The sequence below is a fragment of the Galdieria sulphuraria genome, assembly GCF_000341285.1.
Source record: "Galdieria sulphuraria unplaced genomic scaffold scaf_30, whole genome shotgun sequence".
Taxonomy (NCBI): domain Eukaryota; phylum Rhodophyta; class Bangiophyceae; order Galdieriales; family Galdieriaceae; genus Galdieria; species Galdieria sulphuraria.
In genome coordinates, this window is record NW_005178445.1 from 53,305 (window position 1) to 70,941 (window position 17,637).

Sequence of the window (17,637 nt, forward strand, 5' to 3'; positions counted from 1 at the left end):
TTACAATTCCAAAATGAATTAATAATAAGAAACAGTTGTGTAGACTAATGTGATTTCATTTATTTTCAATCACAACGAGGCATTTTACCGAATCTTTGTAGAAAGGATTCATTGTGAGACAGTTATGATAAAAGCCTGGGATGAGGTTACTGCGGTTCTTTCTTCGATATCCTTATTTTCTTATCAAGCAAGACCCAATGCAGGTTCTCGCGCAAGAGATTTGTTTGCAAGTGAAAGGTATCTACTGTCTTGTTTTGGTTATCTTGGTGATAATTGTGAATGGGTTGAAACAGGACTTTTCTATCTTGGTTAAGAACTGGACTGGCTTCAATAACTATGGGGTTAGCCTTTGGAAAACTACTTGGAACTGTCATCTCTAAAGTCGTTGGTGCTCTTCTCATTTCGATGGGAGCTTTTTTGATTGTCTACAGTGGGCAACACTATTATTGGAATATATACCACATTGAACGTGGTGAGACGATATTCGACCGACTTCGATCCTATATTTTCGTTGGATTTCTTTCGCTTATTGCCCTTTCTTGTTTTATTTTGCTATTTGTCAATACCGAAGGTTTCCTCACGAGGTGAAAGAGTCCAGTCATCCTGGAGGATAAATGATAGAGCATTTTGGCTTTTGTACTTTTCTGAAAATTATTATTGTAAGTAGAACGTATTGGAGTGCATAGTTGAAGTACAATGAGCTACAATGGATGATTTCGGACAAGCTTGAGCCAGGGTTGGTTGGATAGTTTACGATATTTGGATTTCGTTTGCCACATATTTATTATAGTTGTTGTATGGATAGTATTTCCAATGATAAGTTTCCATAGTATGTTAAGTGTAAAACTTGTCTCACAAGTGACAATCATTGAAACATAATTCATCAACGTTTATTGCTGTGGATTCCACTTGACCTGAAGAAGAGAGACCAATAACGATGAAGATATCAACTTGCATTTTATTTGTTTCTGTATATCCCTTGTCTTTTCGTTGTCTCAAGTGTCAAAAGCAACAAAAGAGAGTTACCTCTTCGGTGCCTATTTCATACACGTTTGCTGTTTTCGATTTTTTTCGTAAGAAGGAACAAGTTGCAGAAAAGAATGGTAAAAGTACCGATAAAGATAACGACTTGTTGAAATACATAGCGGAAAAATCATCTTCTGATTGGAATCAAGTAGTGAAGCTTGGAAAGGGATTAGAAAAGACCCGTGAGAACTGGTCCAAGCAGTTTCAACGTTTATTTACTTCGGTAAGTGAAGGTTACTCTTTTTATGGGTTGTCTTTCATATTTATTGTAACAAAAGGAAGAGGTTGAGCAATTTCCGTGGAAAGAGTTGGAAGAAACACTCTATTCTGCAGATCTGGGAACGAAGACGACCAAGAGTATATTACAGGAACTTCGACGAGTTGTTCAAGAAAGGAAATATAAACAAGTTGAAGACTTGAAAGCTGCTTTAAAGGAAATTCTGTATCAGTTTATTGCATCGGGTACAGTGGACTGCTCCTTGAAGATGGCAAAGGAACCTCCAACCGTTTTATTATTTGTTGGCTCCAACGGTATGGGAAAGACAACTAGTATTGGAAAACTAGGATATCAGTATTCATTGCAAGACAAGAAGTAAGCAAAATGAAATGGGCATTAGATATTCTTATCCTTGTTTGAGGACATTGTTGGTTGCTTGTGATACTTATCGTCCAGCTGCAGTGGACCAACTTGAAACTTGGTAATTCATTGTATATAGCAATCTGTTTTGTTTATTGATAAGTTATAACAGGGCCAATCGTGGTCAAGTGGATATTTTTATACCCAAACCGAAACAATATAAACCTACAGCCGTTCTATTTGATGCTTTGGAGAAGTCTTTGAATGAACAATACGATGTCGTATTGATAGATACGAGTGGTAGAATGCATAATAATGAGCAACTTATGAAGGAGTTGTCGAGTATGTGTCGAATAGTGGAGAAAAAGTTGGGTCGAGGTAAATATGAAAGTTGATTGGCTTCATTCTGATTGTTTCTTCTCTCTTTCTCTTTTATATAGGACCAGATGAAATATTGTTGGTATTAGATGGCGTTTTAGGTCGCAATGCATCCAATCAAGTAAAAGCATGGAAGAACCTTATGCCTATAACAGGATTGATAGTTACTAAATTGGATGGAACAGGCAGAGCAGGATATTTGGTTTCCATCATCAATGAAGAAAAGTTGCCTGTTAAGTTGATAGGCGTAGGTGAAGGTTTAGAAGATTTGCGTAGTTTTGATCCTCAGTTGTATATTCAACTCCTATTCGATTGAAAAATTATTTTGATTTCTTAAATAGCAAAGGATTCATTTCATCTTGGAAAACAATTTCCTCAAAAACAAAAATTGAGTATAAAACCAATGATATCAAGCTGTTAGAATAGTCCCATTCGGTCATATTTATGTGTCGAAATGGATATCAATAGGATGGAATGTCTCTATTCTAAAATAAGCCATAACAAAATGTCTCTTCTATAGAAAACCTATTCGATCATTCTATTCTTAACGCTATCATAATCACTGCCATTGCGCATCTTCTCATTTGGAATGTTTTCTACGCTTTTTACGATTCCTTTTATCTTCTTCTTCCTTTCTCTTCCTTTTCTCTTTCTTATGTTTCTTCTTTCGTTTCCTTTCATGTTTCTTATCCTTCTTTGAATGTTTCTTTTTTCTCTCAGATGTTGAGTCTTTTGTGGAGCAACCTATACTTTCCATAGTTGTCTTCGTTGGAGATATTCTTGTATCTTCATGGTCTCTATCCACTTCTTCTTCTTCTTCTTCTTCTTCAGGCGAATGGTCTGCAAAATAGTGATGAACAACTGTCTTCAGAGTAGGATCATCTAAAAGTGGGTCTCCCAGTGAACTATATTCAAATGAAAATGGTTCCTTCTCACGAGGTGTTCTTTCCTGTTTGAATATATTCGAACGACGTCTTCCTTTCCTTTTGGATTGTACTTTGCTTGGCAATGAAAAGCTTTCTCGAACTTGGTCCTCATCCAACAATCCTAGTTTTTCTTCTCCTGTTAACTGCTCTCTCGTTTCTTTCAAAGTTCCATGTAATAAAAAAAGTCTTTCCGAAGCACCCAGTTGCACTTGTAATATTTCAAAGCGTAACCAACTCCCAATACCGATCTTCTCTCGATGATCTTCCACTGCTTCTTGTCTAGCCAATATATCCAATCTGAGTATTCCATATATAACCATTTTTCTTCTTCTTCTTACCTCCACTCTGATTTCCCATCCGTAGAAACTGCGTCGACAGCATCCAAAATAGCATAGTCACTCAACCCATTATCCACCGTTATAACAGCAGGAAACACTCCAAATACTTGCAAACTAACTTGATCTTCGCCCTATATTCCAAGTTATTCGTTATTTGCCAAACAACGAAATCAACCACGAACCACAAAAACAACCCTTCCTATCAACCGCTGACCAGGTTTCAGTGGAAACAACAATACCTTGACTTGACAAGTTACTTTTCCAAAAGGAGTATAATCTACCCATGTTACTGCATTTTCAGGCAATCGAATGTTACCATAAGCAAGTATGACGCCACCCAAACTGGGTTCGTAACCAAGTACAGCGTCAGAAAGTAACTCTTGGAAACAAGTTTTCACCCAATAAGGTCCTTTTATAGGGTCCAGTAACCACGGTGGAATCAAAGTGGTTACTTGACAGGGAACTACCAGAAACATATTTCTTGAACGATCATTCGACGAACCACTCCTCCTCCCCCTAACCAAGAAAAGAAGAATAGGGATGTTATGAAGTAAGATGTGTTTATGGATTCTTTATTGAGTTTTTCTATCGAGTTACAAGTATTCAATATGATTCTATAGAGTAATCTAGAAATATGCATAAAAAGAAGGTCATTGGCATTCCTTACAAAAAGTTTACAATGGGCTAGCCTAACTAGGATCGAATAATGATAATAATAATGTCAACGAGCGATGGACGGAAATCATTTTATTCATTTTTTGGTTATGTGCACGATGATCACAAAAGCACTCAGTTGGAATAGAATATTGAGTAACTATTCCAAACATTTGCTCCAAGTAACTTTAAAAGATGGTAGAATACCAGCAAATAGTGTTGTGCTTACAAATACGAATTGGTTGTATACCCATGCAAGTCTGTCTTCCATGACCAATGTTGCTCGCAAGTTGTCATACAACAAACCACTACATACTACTGCTTACTATTGGCAACAACAACAAGAGATTCCATCTTCTTCAAAGTCAGAACAGATTACGCCATACCATCCCGTATCAGAAAATTTGGATAAGAGTACTGAAGACTATCCTTGGAAGGTAAGCAATGCAATGGATATTCCACCGTGACAAACTCACGAGCTATACTAGTGGAGAAGCTTTCTTCCAGAACATACTTACAAACCTAATTTAAAAGTCGACTTGACGAGACATCATGACCCAATAGACTTTCGAGACAAAGTAGCTCAAAAAGTTGTCAAATTTTTGAGAGTGTTTGCTGATGCCTTTTTCAGAAAGAGATATGGACATCGTGCTGTAGTATTAGAAACTGTAGCTGCTGTTCCTGGAATGGTTGGAGGAATGTTGCAACACTTGCAATCGTTGAGAAGATTCAAACCTTCTGGAGGCTGGATAAGAGTGTTGTTAGAAGAAGCTGAAAATGAAAGAATGCATTTGATGACCTTTATGGCCATTGCCAAACCAACGATTCTAGAAAGAGCCTTGGTTTTATTGACTCAAGGTGGTTTCTTTGCATTTTATGCGTTCATCTACATACTGTAAGTATAATATTTCAGTGGGTCATCAAGAATAATGTCCTTTGTAATAGTTCTCCCAAAACAGCTCATCGTATTGTTGGATATTTGGAAGAAGAAGCTATCATATCATATACTCAATACTTGCAAGAGATTGATAAAGGAACTCATGCCAATATACCTGTAAGTAGTCATTGAGATGGATATATTCGTATTCACCGAGGTCATTACTGAATAGGCTCCAGAAATAGCTATCGATTATTGGCAAATGGATAAAGGTGCTAGGCTTCGAGATGTGGTATTGGCAGTAAGAGCTGATGAGGCACATCATCGTGATGTCAATCATCTTAAAGCCAATTTGTTGTATAAAAAGAGATATTCGGAACCAGCTCCTGTACAAGCTTTGAGACATGGAGATGTGAATCCAGAAGAAGCATTTCGAGAAGAAAATAGGTCTACCTAAGATGGATTGGAATCATAGTCATGCGTGTCTTTGTATAGAGAAGTTGATATGTATCGTAATATCTCATTTTGGAATAGTATCGAGTATGTGTGAAAGATAAAAAAGTAGTTGTTGATCATGTGCTTTGTTTCAAACAAATGTATGTATTCTATGCATATATATATATATACAACACACAATAATAACCTTTCTCTCTATTCCTTCTATTCACAACAATCCCTAACCATCTATTCGTCTTCTTCTGAAGTAGAAGAAGGAATACTGGATTCTAGATGAGAATAGATCAATTTCTGATGATCACTAGGAATGGACTGGAGTTCTTGTATCCATCTTTCACCGACTTCCAGACGAAGTTCCATTAAACGATGAGCAATTTGATTGGGATATATCCACTTGACAGGATGGGTTCTTTGAATAGGAGCCAAACGCAACATATTGAAGAGAAACCCTTGCTTGTTATATTCTCCACTCCATAGATAAGGATATCCAGATGAAAACTTTTCTTGGTGTTTCCTATATTTTCCAAATAATTTGGCTGCATCACGATATTCCATTAACCATAGATAGTCATGATAACTTGTCTCACGAAGCTCCGCGAGATATTCACATACAGCAGCTTCAGTTAACAATGCTTGTAACCTACGATACGTTTCCGTTCTCAATGGGGTGGAATCCGAAGTAAAAGGATCATTCTCAAAAATTAAACTACGCAATGGCTCCAAATCAGCACCCACATTGAGTGACAGCTCCATTTGCTGTCTGTTGATTTCCAAATTTTCTGCAGATACCAAAGCCAAGTCACTAGCACATTCTGCTGCTACTTGTTCTCGTACTCTCATCAGTCGAATGGCTATAGAAGAAGGACTTATTTCTATTTCAAACTTACGACTATACGAATGATAACGTGGGTCGGGTCCACTTGAAATTTCAAAAATATGCATAGGCGACTTGAATAGTCTCAACAGGTAAGCATAAGAGCCGTCTCGAAGTTCACCTCGGTTGCCAAAATTTTCAAACTCAAGTAACCATGTTCTAGAAAATTCGTCATGCAACTCACTAAAATAGTAGCAAAGAGTGTAAATGGCTCGTTTGGTCACAAAATCCTTGACCGTTCCAGTAGAAGGAGTCCAACCAGCCTTAGAAAAACAGTTGAAAGATGATGAAGGTGAGTGGTCTACTTTTTTTAACTTGTTAAAGGAAATAAAACTATGGATACATTGTTGGTTTTGAAAAGTAGAAGAAATAAAAAGTGAAAAGCAAGACATGGGAATCCACTAACTGAATTGATCCAATAGGACAGGAAGAAAAAGATTTTTTGTAGGATTGTGACGTTTCTTTCTTGAAAATATTTTTCTTTTAAATAAAAAAAAGTTATATTTAGAGACACATGTTTGTTCAGAAATAGGGTTGTGACTACATAGCTCAAAAGTAACTCACTTTGGGTTGAGAAACATTTTAGTTGGGCATGTTTTGTGGACCACTTCATTTGTCATATAGAAACCAGTTGTCCTCGAGGGCGACTAGAATATCGTATATGAAACGAAATGGCTTGTGTCACAAACTTACTGACATAATGTGTTGTTTGTCTTCGTCTCGTATTCAAGAAGGAGACTTGGTTGTAGTGGCTCTCCCCTTTGGAAAATACCGAGTGGCAAAAGTCACAGGGTTTGATTATTCGGGAAGAACAGCGGATGTGATTTATCTCGAAGAGAAAAAAGGTTTGTATAGAAAAGTCGCTATCTTCGTACTTGTTCGACGTATCGAGTTTACTTTTCTTTAGCTGCCTGCTTTTATTTACAAGATGAAACCAAGTCATTTGAAGCTGTGGCCAATATGACGCCCATAAAAGCACGTTACAACGCTACTCAACTTTGTTATGAAATACCACACTCTGAAATCCAAAAAGTTTTGAGTTCTAGAGGCCCTGTTCCCAAGGCGGTGGTTCGAAATCCCCCACCTGCTCTTTTTCGAGTCGGCAAACCTACCAGGCAACAAGCTCTATATGGTGCAGGTATATCTATAGGTATGAGTTTGCTTTTCAACTTATTATTTACTCAGATACAGTCCAATGAGTATATACAAAGCCAATGGTAAGAGTAAGCATCGCATATTGTCGAATGGGAGGTTAAACACTTATCCAGGTTTGCTCAAGTATTATTACTTTGTATACAATGGATGACTTTTATTTCGTTACTGGTGGGATTCGGGCTGTTGTTGGGAGTTTTTGTGGGTAAATTGGAATAAAGTTTGCAACTGAATACATCATATGAAAAGAGAATCTCTCCCTGGAATAGTTTATAAAAGAGTTTTTTTCTATTGTATTACTGAATAGGCATTCCTCATATTTCTAGGATGTCTCATTCATTTTTAATGGCAAGTCATTATTGTGCTGCATTCCATTTTGACCCGCCAATGGGCAAAATTTGAATCCAGTAACGGGAATCTTCATCCCCACAAAGGCAGCAGTTGATATTCTTGTGACTTGTAGTAGGCACTCGTTGTGTTCTTTGTATGCTTCTCTATTGGATTGAAAACTTTTTGTCCTAGTGAAAAAACCATTTGATGATAGCAGAACATTCACTTTATTCGACGGAAAGCACAACAGAAACATCCGATAAATATAAACCAACGGGTTGGAGAAACGCGACAACTTTCTTCTCTTCAGATAGTACAATTTCTCCTATTCCTACAAAGTCCCTCTCCTCTCTCAGTAATATTCACACTTATAGAGTAACCGTAGAAACCGCGGACGTTCGATGGGCAGGTACAGATGCGCAAATATTTATAAGACTCATAGGTGATATAACTACGGCTCCTGAGCAACATTTGGCTGGAGGAAACTTTGAAAGAGGCGGTATAGATCAATTCACCTTTGATATTCCTCACATAGGAAACCTTGTCAAGATAATGGTTCGTCACGATGGAAAAGGTTGGGGTTCTGCTTGGATGTTGGAGAGAATCGTCGTAAAAGATGAAAACTTGCAAAAAACTTGGGTTTGTAATTGTTCTAAATGGCTTAATAGAGATGTCGATAATATGATGGAACTGGTTCCAACTTGCACCAATTCCAACTCCTTAAGTAGCTTCCTCCAACGAAGAATAAGTGGCATCTTTTCGAGCAGTTCTCCTGCTAAGAATCTATTTGCATCCAATCCAACCAACGGAAAAAATAATGTTCTTAAGGAAACATCTCCGAAAACATTCTCGCCAAAGACAGAATCGCCTTATCACGAAGAAACCAGTAAATCTATCATAGAAAGACCCATAGAACATACTCCCTCCAATCCAATTTCGCCGGTTGAATGGCAATGTAATGGCTCTCCAATAGTCATTCGATTTCATGTCAACTATTTCACTCAAGAGTCCCAGTATTTGTATGTATGTGGTTCAGCCAAATTTCTAGGTGAATGGAACGCTCAAAAGGCACTAAAAATGAATATGTTTACTGCTCCTGATGGTGCCTGGAGAGGTGACTGGCGTTTGGAAGTTCAAGTTTCAGAAATTGAAGATTTCCAATACAAATATCTTGTGGTTGATGAAACCAATGGAAACATTACTTGGGAAAATGGTGAAAATAGAAAGATGGAATTTCATAGGCATACCAGTCAAATGATGAAAGTCAGAGATGTTTGGCATACACCTTCGAACTCTCGGAAGATTATAACGAGTTTCACGCCATGCGACTCGAAAACTACTCCTAAAACAGTAAATGATAATGCAACGCCATGCTTTTATCGACAGAACGCATCTTCGTGGACAGACCCTAAAGGAGGAGATACAGAATTGAAAATGGATGATATTCGAACCAGAGAAGAACTTATCGAGAAAATTCAACAATTACAACAACAATTGGATGCAAAAGAAGCTAAATTATCCCATGCTAATGCCTTGTTATTACAAAAAGGAATCAGTGCCGTGATGAGTAGAAAGGATGAAAACTTGACTTGGTCGAGGCTAACAGACTTTGAAAGAGAAAACAATGAGCTTCGGTCAGAATCTGAAACCATGAAAGAAAAAATAAGCCAGTATGAAAATGATGTGAAGATACTTCAAAAGGAAACGGAAACCCTAAAGTTACAAGTAAGTGCTTCAATACCTGAGAGAATAACACATGGAAAACTCAATTTTTCTAGTTTGAAGAAGAAATGAACAAGAAACAGGAACTGGAACAACAACTTGTACAGCTCCGTCAGTTACAGTTCAAATCTCAAGACGACAAGTGTTACACAAATAATGCATCGAATATACAACAAAGCGTTGTAAATGGCTCCATCTTAAAAGTTAAGGAAAGTGTTCAGCTATTGAGTGCTGCGATAGAACAAGTTCGTTCTGAAGTTGTCTCCAGTATTTCTCAAAACGAAGAGCGAATGAGTCACGACTGCCAGATTCTACACCGAATTATCTTAGAAAACCAACAAAAAATGAACGAATTAAAAGAAAGATGGAGAAAAGAATTCGAATGGCGTCGAAGGCTTTTCAATCAAGTTCAAGAACTTAAGGGAAACATTCGAGTCTTTTGTCGACCAAGACCTTCTCGCTCATCTTGTGCAATTCAAGTTCTCGAGGAGAATCGTCTCATGGCAAAAGGAAAGGTCTATGAGTTTGATAGAGTGTTTTATCCAAATGCTAGTCAAAAAGAAGTATACGAAGAAACCTCCTCCTTGATAACTTCTGTGATGGATGGCTATAATGTTTGTCTCTTTGCTTATGGACAAACGGGAAGTGGTAAGACCTACACAATGAATGGTGATGAAGCCAGTCGTGGAGTGAATTATCGAGCAATCGAAGAGCTCATTAAAATACGAAATGAAAGAGCAGAGGAGATCCAATATGAAATTGAGATGAGTCTAGTTGAAATATACAACGAACAGTTGCATGATTTGATAGCAGGCAGTGATGAATCCTCTCAGTCTATTCATTCGTCGTCTTCCAAGGGCAGTAATACCTGGAGTACTCAGAAACTGGAAATTAAGCTTAGTCCACAAGGGCCTTATATTCCAGACTTGACTTGGATACCAGTTATTTCTGTCGAACAAATATGGCAAGTGATGGAACAAGCATCCAATTATCGCTCACAAGGAAAGACAACTATGAATGATCGTTCTAGTCGTTCCCATTTGGTCATTAGTTTAAGGATTCAAGGTCGAAACTTGATAAATGAAACGAAGTTGAGTGGCAAGCTTCATCTTGTAGACTTGGCAGGATCAGAAAGGATATCTCGTTCGGAAGCGACAGGAGACCGTCTAAAGGAAGCACAGCATATCAACAAAAGCTTATCATGTTTGGGTGACGTTTTCATGAATCTCCTTTCTAAAAACAGTCATATACCCTATCGCAACTCTAAGCTGACATTTTTACTTCAAGACTCATTAGGTGGCGACTCTAAGACTCTTATGTTTGTTAATGTGAGTCCTGAAGAACCAGACTTACAAGAAAGCATATCTTCTTTGAATTTTGCCAGCAGAGTGAATAAGATACAGTTGGGTCCAGCAACGAAACATACAGAATCACAAGAGTTGTCTCGCTTCGCAAAAGCTGCAACGAGAGCTTATGAAGAAGCTTCATCTAAAGAAGAAGAAATTCGCCACTTGAAACAGAAACTGAACGAAACCACACAAGCTCTTCATGAAAAAGAAATACAGTTGGAAAAATGGCGTGAACAACTACAGCAGGAAATGGAACATAAACAAAGTCTATCAGAAGAGTACAAAAGAAAAGAAAAAGAGTTGGATACAAGTCGTCAGTCATTACAAAAACTTGAAAAGCAACTTTCTGAATGGAAGGAGAAACTAAGTTTGGATCAAATGAAAAGACAAGAAAACCAATCCCATACTTCGCGTACCAGTACAACTCCTGTGGCGCTTCGAAAGCGTTCAAGTCCCTATCGTATCCAATCTCCTTATCGAAATATTCACCGTACTGAATCAACTCGGGATGCTGTTTCCAAAGAGAATCGGTTACCTCTGACAGAACGAATGGAAAACCAAACAGAAGTGGAGTCAAGTAGTTCATCCAAAGTTCTCGAAACCTCTACTGACACCGATAAAGAAGCAACTGCAACTCCGAAACCACACCGCAAAGTTAAACATCGAGTTCACTTTGAAGAACCTAACAAAACATCTACTACTACCACTACTACTCAGATGGGTTCTTTAGTTTCTTCCAAACAAGGACCCAAAAAAGTTATTTATGCGTTTGGTAGTCGTCTAGAAGTTCCCTTGGATACCAAAAAGAAAAGTATATCACAACCTTGTAGTTCTTTAAAACGTCCAGCTGGAAGGGTACTGAGTTACAAGTCAGCGATGGATAAATAAAAAAACTTCATTATACTTGTAAAGGGAAGACACCTATTTATTCAAATTGGCAAAAAAAATATATCTTTAGCAACAAAGCTTTTCCTATCAAGGTCCATGCATTCCTCTCATCATGCATTGATATTTCTTTTCATAAAACAATAATCAATTTTTTTATCATCATACAAGTGCATCTATTCTTCATCATTATTCTTGCATCTCTCCAAAATGAAAAGGCTCTTGAACATTATGATGATTGACACCAAAACCAAAATGACCTTCTGATGATGAAGCTGGCGTAACTCCTTCAACAGGTTCTCCCGTGCCACTAAAGTAAGTTTCCAAAATTTTCAAGGCTAAATGAGAATATTCAGTTGATATATTTCAACAACTTGATAAACCTGCATTCTTACCTTTGCTATATATATCATGGTTCACATGTGTCTGTAAATTCTCAATCCTATCCACCCCTTCGGCTTCTTCCACCAACAATGCATATTGATTGAAACCATTGACGGCTAGTCTTTCACCAGCTCGCAATATGTTTTCAAGACCTTCCAATGCTACGGTAATAATACGAGAATCAGATACAATCAACAAGTTACATAATGGAGGTATACAGCCTTGCTTTACCAAATATTGAATCTGTTCAATTGTTCCACCAGAAGTTGCATTAGAAATAGCCCATGCAGCTTCCTTCTTGACATCAAATTCTGCATTTTGTAACAAATCCACCACTTTTGGAATAATATTGGCATTTATCACAGCTTGTATTTGTTCTTGGGTACCTGCAGTAATATTACTCACAGTCCAACATGCTTCCTTTCGAATGCTCTTTTTGTGAGACCCAAGCAGACTATTCAAACAAGGCAATGCATCGCAGTTGATCACAACTTGCGTTTGAGTATCATCTCCTGTCACTATATTGCCAATGGTTCTTAATGAAGGGGTCTGTACAGCGATACTCTGATGTGTCAATAACTCAACTAGTCTTCTAGTAACCTATGAATGGCAGTTCATCTAATGAACTATTGAGGAAAAACTTTTAGAAACTTACCCCTGATTCTATGACAGCTTGTATCTTATCGTTAGGTCCATCTGATAAATAAGACAATGCCCAACAAGCATCAGCCAATATCATATCGTCATTCGAATATATCAACTGAGCCAAAGTGTTTAATGCTGGTCGTATCAAATCAAAAGGTGTTTGAGGCTTTCCTCGACAAAAGTTAGATAAGGTCCAAGTCGCATTCCTTAACATAGATAGCTATTGTTTGTTTCATATCAATGAGAATACTGAAAAATGAATCGGTTACTTACTTTTGCTGGTTGAGATAATTGTTGAAGTAGTGGCATCATAGCGCCATGATATAATACCAAGTCTCTGTATTCTGGAGAATCGCCAGCTATATTTCCCAACGCCCAGATAGCCTGTTCTCTTACATCTTCATTGGGTGAAGACATTAAACGAACAAAACTTGGAACTGCACCAGCCTCAACGACAGTGGTAGTGTGTTCCGAAGTTCCAGAAGCAATATTGGTCAACACCCAAGCCGCTTCGAATTGCAAAAGGGAATAATCATCTCTTGATAAAAACTCGACCATTCTAGGTACTATTCCCGTACTGATAACCTCGGTGATGGGAGGATTTTTTTCTATGACAAAAAACAGTCAGTCTATCACTGAACTATTCTCTTAAGAGACCAACAAGTTCAACTTACCGACAGATAAAAGTTGTCTGAACTCTTTCGTACATTCGAGTTGCGTTGGGACAGAGTCAGACCATACTCCTTGCACTAGTCTTGGAATATTTGCTGCCATAGCATTTTCTGTACTCAGATTATCCCCCTGTGCAGTCTTGGTTACTTCCAAACTACTATTTCCAGATACTTCCTTTTCCCTTCGTTTCTTCATGAGGTTTTCTTCTCTCTTTGACTTGCGAATCTCTACAGAATGCTCTTCCCTCTTTTTACGTGACTCTTCAGTGTCTATGGACTTTTTGAAGGTTTTCTTTCTTGCCTCCAGCCTACTTTGTCTCGTAGCCATCATAATAGAAAGCGATACCCAGTCAACCAAAAGTGCCCAATCTCCACTCTATTCGGCCCACATTTGAAATTGCATCTTTTGCCTAAGATTGCGAAAATGGACACCGCGTCTCCATTTTTGGGTCGTCATTCAATTGCTTAGAAAAGTTGTCATACGTTTGCTTTATTTGCTACATATTGTTTCTTTAAGAACAGATTCATGTTTTGTATAACTCTGAAATATAGGCAAGGCCAATGAATCTACGGTTTTCAACAATAAGCTCTGAATATTCTCCCAGCCACCGGGACTTGACTCAAACAAAGTTCCCACACAACTCAAAACATTTTCTATAATGGCGTCATTGTCAAAACTCATCTTTCCTATCCTGGCACTTGAACAAGGTCCTTCCACACAAAATAAATAGGTTCTGTTGAGTGCTCTTTGAACATCACGTCCTATATCTTTATTCATACGTATTGGTATCGGAACTCTATGACAACAAAGTAAGGAAGGGTTCATGAAGTGAGAAACTTACTTTTTCTTTCGAAAGCACTCCTTTCCCAGAGTTTTAGCAAGCATTGGAACAACTCGATCGTCTGCCAAAAAAAGGTCATATGCCTGTACAAATTGTCTTTTCAAGGCAAACGTAGAATATTTCTTTCGTAACTTGGACACTCCTATAACTTTGCTTATGCCACTGATGTGGTGGTCAGCAATATAATCTTTGATTTGACGTTGTGGGTCTTTAACAATAAAGCAAACTTCAGATTCCCCTGCAACATAAATAGGATGCGGCAGAGGACTAGTATCCAAGTGGATAAGCAATTATACCAACGTCACTCAATACCAACTTACAGAGCGCATGGTTTCCAAGACTTTCTTTCTGGAAGCTGCTTAAAGGTGACAACTAAGAAAATAAAGTCCTCGTTATCCTTTAACAGTGAATGTCTTGTTTTAGTATCATTTTGTTCTCTTAATACACGTAAAGCTTGTACAGCCTCAACAACACGGTGACTAGGCACAGGGGACGAAGACATCCTTTGGTACGGCCTTCAAATCGTTTTTGAAAGCATTTCACATAGAAATGTAACGACAACTTAAGATATTGTTATCTCCAATATGCTTATTTCATAGAGGGTGGTTATTCATCTATTTGTAGAAATTTATAAAGATATTGAAGCGTATTGAAAAGAGGAACTACGAAACGTGCTATTGAACTGTGCACTAGTTTGTGAAACTGAATAGTTATTCTATTATTTGTCACTGGAGAAAATACTGATAGGGAAAGAGAACCAATGGGATAGCCTTTTGACTCAAAATGATTATAAATAAAGAAAACTCAGATTCTGCTTTCCCCTATCAAAATAAGTGCAGTATCAAGAACTTCTATTTATTCGATCCCACTTGATGACTCTGCAACCAGAAAACGGGGTATCTGTTTCTGTCCTTCATAAAGCTATCTTTGTTATCTCTATATTTGTTCTACTATTTCACGTATTTTCTTTTTACAACTTTCGGCATCGACTAGAAGTTCTTGGTTGAGTTTTTCTGCACACTGTTGTAACTCTCTCACACTTTCCGAACACTTTTCCAGTAGGTACTGTTCTACCGTCATCGTTTCCTCACTCGCTACACCATCTACTTGTTCAACTGGCTGGTCTTGCATTGACTTGAAAGGTTTCTCTTTGGAGTTGGTTGACATATACAAGTTAACGATTCCTTCACAGCCCGCCAATGAGGACCTATTTCAAAAAAGGGAATAATTAAATAACTTTGAAAAGTTATGATGTATTCGTATTTTTGTGATTCTATATGAAAGAAACTGCAACTATTTAGAAACTTGTTTTAGCTTTTAGATCTTTCTTTACCGTTGCCACACAATGGGTCAGCAATGGAGTCAAACAACCCCTTCTTATGAAGTCAAAACAAACTTGACTTGTTCTTATTCGGATAACAAACAGAAAGGCTCCAACCAGGTTGTCACTGTCAATCCTCCTCCTGAGCAAAGACAAGATACTCACAGAAAGCGAGAAGCATCTCTTCATCCGTTGTTGCAGGAACTGGAGCAACTTTCATCTGTCCAACCACTGCAAGTTGATAATTCAAACGAGATAAGGTTGATACAAGAGACCAAACAACTTGCAGATATGGCAATATTGAAAAGGTTTTACTCTGGAAACACTGTGGGTTTGAAGGGTGTTTTGAGTGCCGACGAAAAAAAGCATTCCATAAGTTTTCACAGCAATAGTTTGCATCAACTTGCTACTGTAAAAAAAGAAATGATTGAAATATTAATCAGTCGTCAGGAACAGTTACAGTTACAAACAGATGGTGTCTTGGAAAAAACCAAACAAGTTTGTCAACAACTAGAAACCAAGGCAGACCAGTTGAGAAGAGTGAGCACTGGTATCCGACAGATAGAGAAGTTGTTGGTAACCTTATGCGACTGTCAAGAACTACTGACGAAAAGTCTTGAGTTGACTTCAGAAATACGAGCTCGTAGTGGGTCCAGTAGAATGGAAACTATATGTAGTTTTCGAGAGTATCTAAGTTCACATGCACCTGAGCTATTGATAGATGACAATATGACTTTACTTCCCAACTCATGAAAGTCATTTCAAGTTATTTATTTTTATCTATTTTATCATTATCTTACTATATCTTATTTCCAACTCACGTGATATTGTTGATGGTTTTTTCCCAAAGACTCAACTAGTGCAAAGCATTCCTCACAAGTTTGATGGAAGTAAGGAAAAGGCTGTTGGAACTGTTTTTGTATATCATTTGGAATAGCCTTGTTACTAGCGAGTGTTCTTTGATCAGTTTCCAAATGGATATTCCACTGATCCACTGAAGTTTCGACAAGTTGAGCGTACAATTTGTATAAAGAGGCAGGTACCAAGACTCCAACCATTTGTATACTGATTCGATTATCGCTATGAAACTTGTCTACATGATGGGATATATTGGCACTAGTCAGGCTGCAATGAAGAAATTCTTTATCAGAAACGATGGTAGGAACTCTCTTCAGGAATAGTTTTCTCCACTGAGGGATTTCGTTCCAAATCAACTCATATAGAGCATGAACTTGGAGATGACCTTGGAACAATATCGTTTGTCCTTTTGATTGCCATTCGATATTATCTCGTAGGATTCCAGGTTTTATATCCATACTTGTTGTTTGTTTGATTTCATATTCAATACCTGCTTTATCAAAAGCTTGTTTGATTCTTGTTGGAACATTTTCTGTTATAGCCAAACAAGTATGGGAGTCATTTCCTTGAGAATAGAAAGAAACGAAAATAATCACAAACTTTTCAAAAATAACATAAATAGATTGGTTATGACCCAACTTCCATTGTTGATATACCGAATGAAAGGCAAGTTGCCAATTTTTACATTGAATATATTCTTCACCTATCCAATACTCCTTGACTGGATGACTTGTCTTGTTTGTGAAAGCGTTGGAATGACTCCACATACTGGCATCTGTCTTATCCTGTTGGCTGATAACAGTATCATCTATTGTATCTTGTAATGCTGGATAGGTAAAGATGGTCGCCACTTGTTTCAAAGTGTCCACTAAAGAAAGCATATTGCTACTCCATTCTTTGTTTTCTTCGTTTACGTTGGATGAATAAAATATATGTTGAAAGCATAAACGTTCAACTTGATTTTGTATCCACTCTAGTCCTTGCTTGTTGTTTTGTATTTGCAACTCCAACTTGATTGCTGTTTTCAAACTCATATCTACTGGAACAGTTAACTGTTCTGTTTCCCTGGTCCTCGTTGATTCCCTCCTTCCAACCAACTTTTGTTCTTCATCCCTCTTACTTGTTTTATTAGGATGCAACACCGACAAGTTATCAGAAAGTGTTGTCCAGTCCAAGTTGCTTAGGTCAGCAGTTGATTCCCTTTTCCTTTCCACTTGAAACTTGGAAAGGAACGAATGCATCTTTTCCTCATTTTCAGTAGAATGAGTTACTTTATTAGGTGGAGCACTATCTATTAGTAACGACCTAGGTTGTTGTTGTTGTTGCTGACTATTTCTTTCTTTGAGCCATCTTTTATATTCCATAGGAGTTT

At 37.7% G+C, this 17,637-nt stretch overlaps 12 protein-coding genes across 12 annotated transcripts; 6 read left to right on the plus strand and 6 right to left on the minus strand.

Annotated features, from left to right (window-relative positions):
- Positions 1-36: 36 nt before the first annotated feature.
- Positions 37-917, plus strand: Gasu_36230 (uncharacterized protein). The gene is made up of 2 exons (XM_005705347.1): positions 37-237; positions 294-917. The coding sequence occupies exons 1-2, from the start codon at positions 125-127 to the stop codon at positions 586-588; spliced, it is 408 nt and encodes a 135-aa protein (XP_005705404.1). The 5' UTR covers positions 37-124; the 3' UTR covers positions 589-917.
- A 9-nt stretch (positions 918-926) lies between these two features.
- Gasu_36240 (fused signal recognition particle receptor) lies at positions 927-2,377 on the plus strand. Its single transcript, XM_005705348.1, has 5 exons — positions 927-1,249; positions 1,305-1,618; positions 1,665-1,724; positions 1,776-1,981; positions 2,044-2,377. The coding sequence occupies exons 1-5, from the start codon at positions 938-940 to the stop codon at positions 2,295-2,297; spliced, it is 1,146 nt and encodes a 381-aa protein (XP_005705405.1). The 5' UTR covers positions 927-937; the 3' UTR covers positions 2,298-2,377.
- A 14-nt stretch (positions 2,378-2,391) lies between these two features.
- Positions 2,392-3,926, minus strand: Gasu_36250 (uncharacterized protein). Its single transcript, XM_005705349.1, has 3 exons — positions 3,428-3,926; positions 3,246-3,376; positions 2,392-3,186 (listed from the first exon to the last, which is right to left on the minus strand). Exons 1-3 carry the CDS (start codon positions 3,719-3,721, stop codon positions 2,562-2,564), a joined length of 1,050 nt encoding a protein of 349 aa, XP_005705406.1. The 5' UTR covers positions 3,722-3,926; the 3' UTR covers positions 2,392-2,561.
- Positions 3,927-3,986: 60 nt separating this feature from the next.
- Gasu_36260 (mitochondrial alternative oxidase) lies at positions 3,987-5,349 on the plus strand. The gene is made up of 4 exons (XM_005705350.1): positions 3,987-4,336; positions 4,388-4,794; positions 4,845-4,953; positions 5,009-5,349. The coding sequence occupies exons 1-4, from the start codon at positions 4,010-4,012 to the stop codon at positions 5,231-5,233; spliced, it is 1,068 nt and encodes a 355-aa protein (XP_005705407.1). The 5' UTR covers positions 3,987-4,009; the 3' UTR covers positions 5,234-5,349.
- Positions 5,350-5,361: 12 nt separating this feature from the next.
- Gasu_36270 (uncharacterized protein) lies at positions 5,362-6,526 on the minus strand. The gene has a single exon (XM_005705351.1). It carries the CDS (start codon positions 6,496-6,498, stop codon positions 5,461-5,463), a length of 1,038 nt encoding a protein of 345 aa, XP_005705408.1. The 5' UTR covers positions 6,499-6,526; the 3' UTR covers positions 5,362-5,460.
- A 20-nt stretch (positions 6,527-6,546) lies between these two features.
- Gasu_36280 (uncharacterized protein) lies at positions 6,547-7,607 on the plus strand. Its single transcript, XM_005705352.1, has 3 exons — positions 6,547-6,951; positions 7,014-7,323; positions 7,375-7,607. The coding sequence occupies exons 1-3, from the start codon at positions 6,699-6,701 to the stop codon at positions 7,475-7,477; spliced, it is 666 nt and encodes a 221-aa protein (XP_005705409.1). The 5' UTR covers positions 6,547-6,698; the 3' UTR covers positions 7,478-7,607.
- Positions 7,608-7,756: 149 nt separating this feature from the next.
- Gasu_36290 (kinesin family member) lies at positions 7,757-11,699 on the plus strand. Its single transcript, XM_005705353.1, has 2 exons — positions 7,757-9,313; positions 9,367-11,699. The coding sequence occupies exons 1-2, from the start codon at positions 7,796-7,798 to the stop codon at positions 11,545-11,547; spliced, it is 3,699 nt and encodes a 1,232-aa protein (XP_005705410.1). The 5' UTR covers positions 7,757-7,795; the 3' UTR covers positions 11,548-11,699.
- Positions 11,700-11,701: 2 nt separating this feature from the next.
- On the minus strand, positions 11,702-13,636 carry Gasu_36300 (importin alpha). Its single transcript, XM_005705354.1, has 5 exons — positions 13,248-13,636; positions 12,847-13,181; positions 12,584-12,793; positions 11,940-12,528; positions 11,702-11,882 (listed from the first exon to the last, which is right to left on the minus strand). The coding sequence occupies exons 1-5, from the start codon at positions 13,573-13,575 to the stop codon at positions 11,734-11,736; spliced, it is 1,611 nt and encodes a 536-aa protein (XP_005705411.1). The 5' UTR covers positions 13,576-13,636; the 3' UTR covers positions 11,702-11,733.
- Positions 13,637-13,661: 25 nt separating this feature from the next.
- On the minus strand, positions 13,662-14,646 carry Gasu_36310 (60S ribosomal protein-related protein). Its single transcript, XM_005705355.1, has 3 exons — positions 14,407-14,646; positions 14,087-14,353; positions 13,662-14,041 (listed from the first exon to the last, which is right to left on the minus strand). The coding sequence occupies exons 1-3, from the start codon at positions 14,586-14,588 to the stop codon at positions 13,735-13,737; spliced, it is 756 nt and encodes a 251-aa protein (XP_005705412.1). The 5' UTR covers positions 14,589-14,646; the 3' UTR covers positions 13,662-13,734.
- Positions 14,647-14,881: 235 nt separating this feature from the next.
- Gasu_36320 (uncharacterized protein) lies at positions 14,882-15,336 on the minus strand. The gene has a single exon (XM_005705356.1). The coding sequence runs from the start codon at positions 15,251-15,253 to the stop codon at positions 15,023-15,025; it is 231 nt and encodes a 76-aa protein (XP_005705413.1). The 5' UTR covers positions 15,254-15,336; the 3' UTR covers positions 14,882-15,022.
- Positions 15,337-15,406: 70 nt separating this feature from the next.
- Positions 15,407-16,187, plus strand: Gasu_36330 (uncharacterized protein). Its single transcript, XM_005705357.1, has one exon. It carries the CDS (start codon positions 15,432-15,434, stop codon positions 16,158-16,160), a length of 729 nt encoding a protein of 242 aa, XP_005705414.1. The 5' UTR covers positions 15,407-15,431; the 3' UTR covers positions 16,161-16,187.
- A 4-nt stretch (positions 16,188-16,191) lies between these two features.
- On the minus strand, positions 16,192-17,636 carry Gasu_36340 (uncharacterized protein). The gene has a single exon (XM_005705358.1). It carries the CDS (start codon positions 17,627-17,629, stop codon positions 16,214-16,216), a length of 1,416 nt encoding a protein of 471 aa, XP_005705415.1. The 5' UTR covers positions 17,630-17,636; the 3' UTR covers positions 16,192-16,213.
- Position 17,637: the final 1 nt, after the last annotated feature.

What these genes read in the sequence shown, in the direction of transcription:
- Gasu_36310 (XM_005705355.1), bottom strand. Translation starts at nt 14,588, where the DNA reads ATGTCTTCGTCCCCTGTGCCTAGTCACCGTGTTGTTGAGGCTGTACAA. An exon ending in TCTTGGAAACCATGCGCTCT is followed by an intron (nt 14,354 to 14,406) that starts GTAAGTTGGTAT and finishes CTTGGATACTAG; the next exon opens with TCCTCTGCCGCATCCTATTT. An exon ending in GAGTGCTTTCGAAAGAAAAA is followed by an intron (nt 14,042 to 14,086) that starts GTAAGTTTCTCA and finishes TTGTTGTCATAG; the next exon opens with AGTTCCGATACCAATACGTA.
- Gasu_36300 (XM_005705354.1), bottom strand. Translation starts at nt 13,575, where the DNA reads ATGATGGCTACGAGACAAAGTAGGCTGGAGGCAAGAAAGAAAACCTTC. An exon ending in CAGACAACTTTTATCTGTCG is followed by an intron (nt 13,182 to 13,247) that starts GTAAGTTGAACT and finishes TTTTTGTCATAG; the next exon opens with AAAAAAATCCTCCCATCACC. An exon ending in AATTATCTCAACCAGCAAAA is followed by an intron (nt 12,794 to 12,846) that starts GTAAGTAACCGA and finishes AACAAACAATAG; the next exon opens with CTATCTATGTTAAGGAATGC.
- Gasu_36230 (XM_005705347.1), top strand. Translation starts at nt 125, where the DNA reads ATGATAAAAGCCTGGGATGAGGTTACTGCGGTTCTTTCTTCGATATCC. An exon ending in GATTTGTTTGCAAGTGAAAG is followed by an intron (nt 238 to 293) that starts GTATCTACTGTC and finishes GGGTTGAAACAG; the next exon opens with GACTTTTCTATCTTGGTTAA.
- Gasu_36280 (XM_005705352.1), top strand. Translation starts at nt 6,699, where the DNA reads ATGTTTTGTGGACCACTTCATTTGTCATATAGAAACCAGTTGTCCTCG. An exon ending in TTATCTCGAAGAGAAAAAAG is followed by an intron (nt 6,952 to 7,013) that starts GTTTGTATAGAA and finishes ACTTTTCTTTAG; the next exon opens with CTGCCTGCTTTTATTTACAA. An exon ending in GAGTATATACAAAGCCAATG is followed by an intron (nt 7,324 to 7,374) that starts GTAAGAGTAAGC and finishes ACACTTATCCAG; the next exon opens with GTTTGCTCAAGTATTATTAC.
- Gasu_36330 (XM_005705357.1), top strand. Translation starts at nt 15,432, where the DNA reads ATGGGTCAGCAATGGAGTCAAACAACCCCTTCTTATGAAGTCAAAACA.
- Gasu_36340 (XM_005705358.1), bottom strand. Translation starts at nt 17,629, where the DNA reads ATGGAATATAAAAGATGGCTCAAAGAAAGAAATAGTCAGCAACAACAA.
- Gasu_36290 (XM_005705353.1), top strand. Translation starts at nt 7,796, where the DNA reads ATGATAGCAGAACATTCACTTTATTCGACGGAAAGCACAACAGAAACA. An exon ending in CGGAAACCCTAAAGTTACAA is followed by an intron (nt 9,314 to 9,366) that starts GTAAGTGCTTCA and finishes CAATTTTTCTAG; the next exon opens with TTTGAAGAAGAAATGAACAA.
- Gasu_36260 (XM_005705350.1), top strand. Translation starts at nt 4,010, where the DNA reads ATGTGCACGATGATCACAAAAGCACTCAGTTGGAATAGAATATTGAGT. An exon ending in CTGAAGACTATCCTTGGAAG is followed by an intron (nt 4,337 to 4,387) that starts GTAAGCAATGCA and finishes GAGCTATACTAG; the next exon opens with TGGAGAAGCTTTCTTCCAGA. An exon ending in TATGCGTTCATCTACATACT is followed by an intron (nt 4,795 to 4,844) that starts GTAAGTATAATA and finishes CCTTTGTAATAG; the next exon opens with TTCTCCCAAAACAGCTCATC.
- Gasu_36240 (XM_005705348.1), top strand. Translation starts at nt 938, where the DNA reads ATGAAGATATCAACTTGCATTTTATTTGTTTCTGTATATCCCTTGTCT. An exon ending in TTCAACGTTTATTTACTTCG is followed by an intron (nt 1,250 to 1,304) that starts GTAAGTGAAGGT and finishes TTGTAACAAAAG; the next exon opens with GAAGAGGTTGAGCAATTTCC. An exon ending in GGAGAAAAAGTTGGGTCGAG is followed by an intron (nt 1,982 to 2,043) that starts GTAAATATGAAA and finishes TCTTTTATATAG; the next exon opens with GACCAGATGAAATATTGTTG.
- Gasu_36250 (XM_005705349.1), bottom strand. Translation starts at nt 3,721, where the DNA reads ATGTTTCTGGTAGTTCCCTGTCAAGTAACCACTTTGATTCCACCGTGG. An exon ending in TAGGAAGGGTTGTTTTTGTG is followed by an intron (nt 3,377 to 3,427) that starts GTTCGTGGTTGA and finishes CTTGGAATATAG; the next exon opens with GGCGAAGATCAAGTTAGTTT. An exon ending in GATGGGAAATCAGAGTGGAG is followed by an intron (nt 3,187 to 3,245) that starts GTAAGAAGAAGA and finishes TATATTGGCTAG; the next exon opens with ACAAGAAGCAGTGGAAGATC.
- Gasu_36320 (XM_005705356.1), bottom strand. Translation starts at nt 15,253, where the DNA reads ATGTCAACCAACTCCAAAGAGAAACCTTTCAAGTCAATGCAAGACCAG.
- Gasu_36270 (XM_005705351.1), bottom strand. Translation starts at nt 6,498, where the DNA reads ATGTCTTGCTTTTCACTTTTTATTTCTTCTACTTTTCAAAACCAACAA.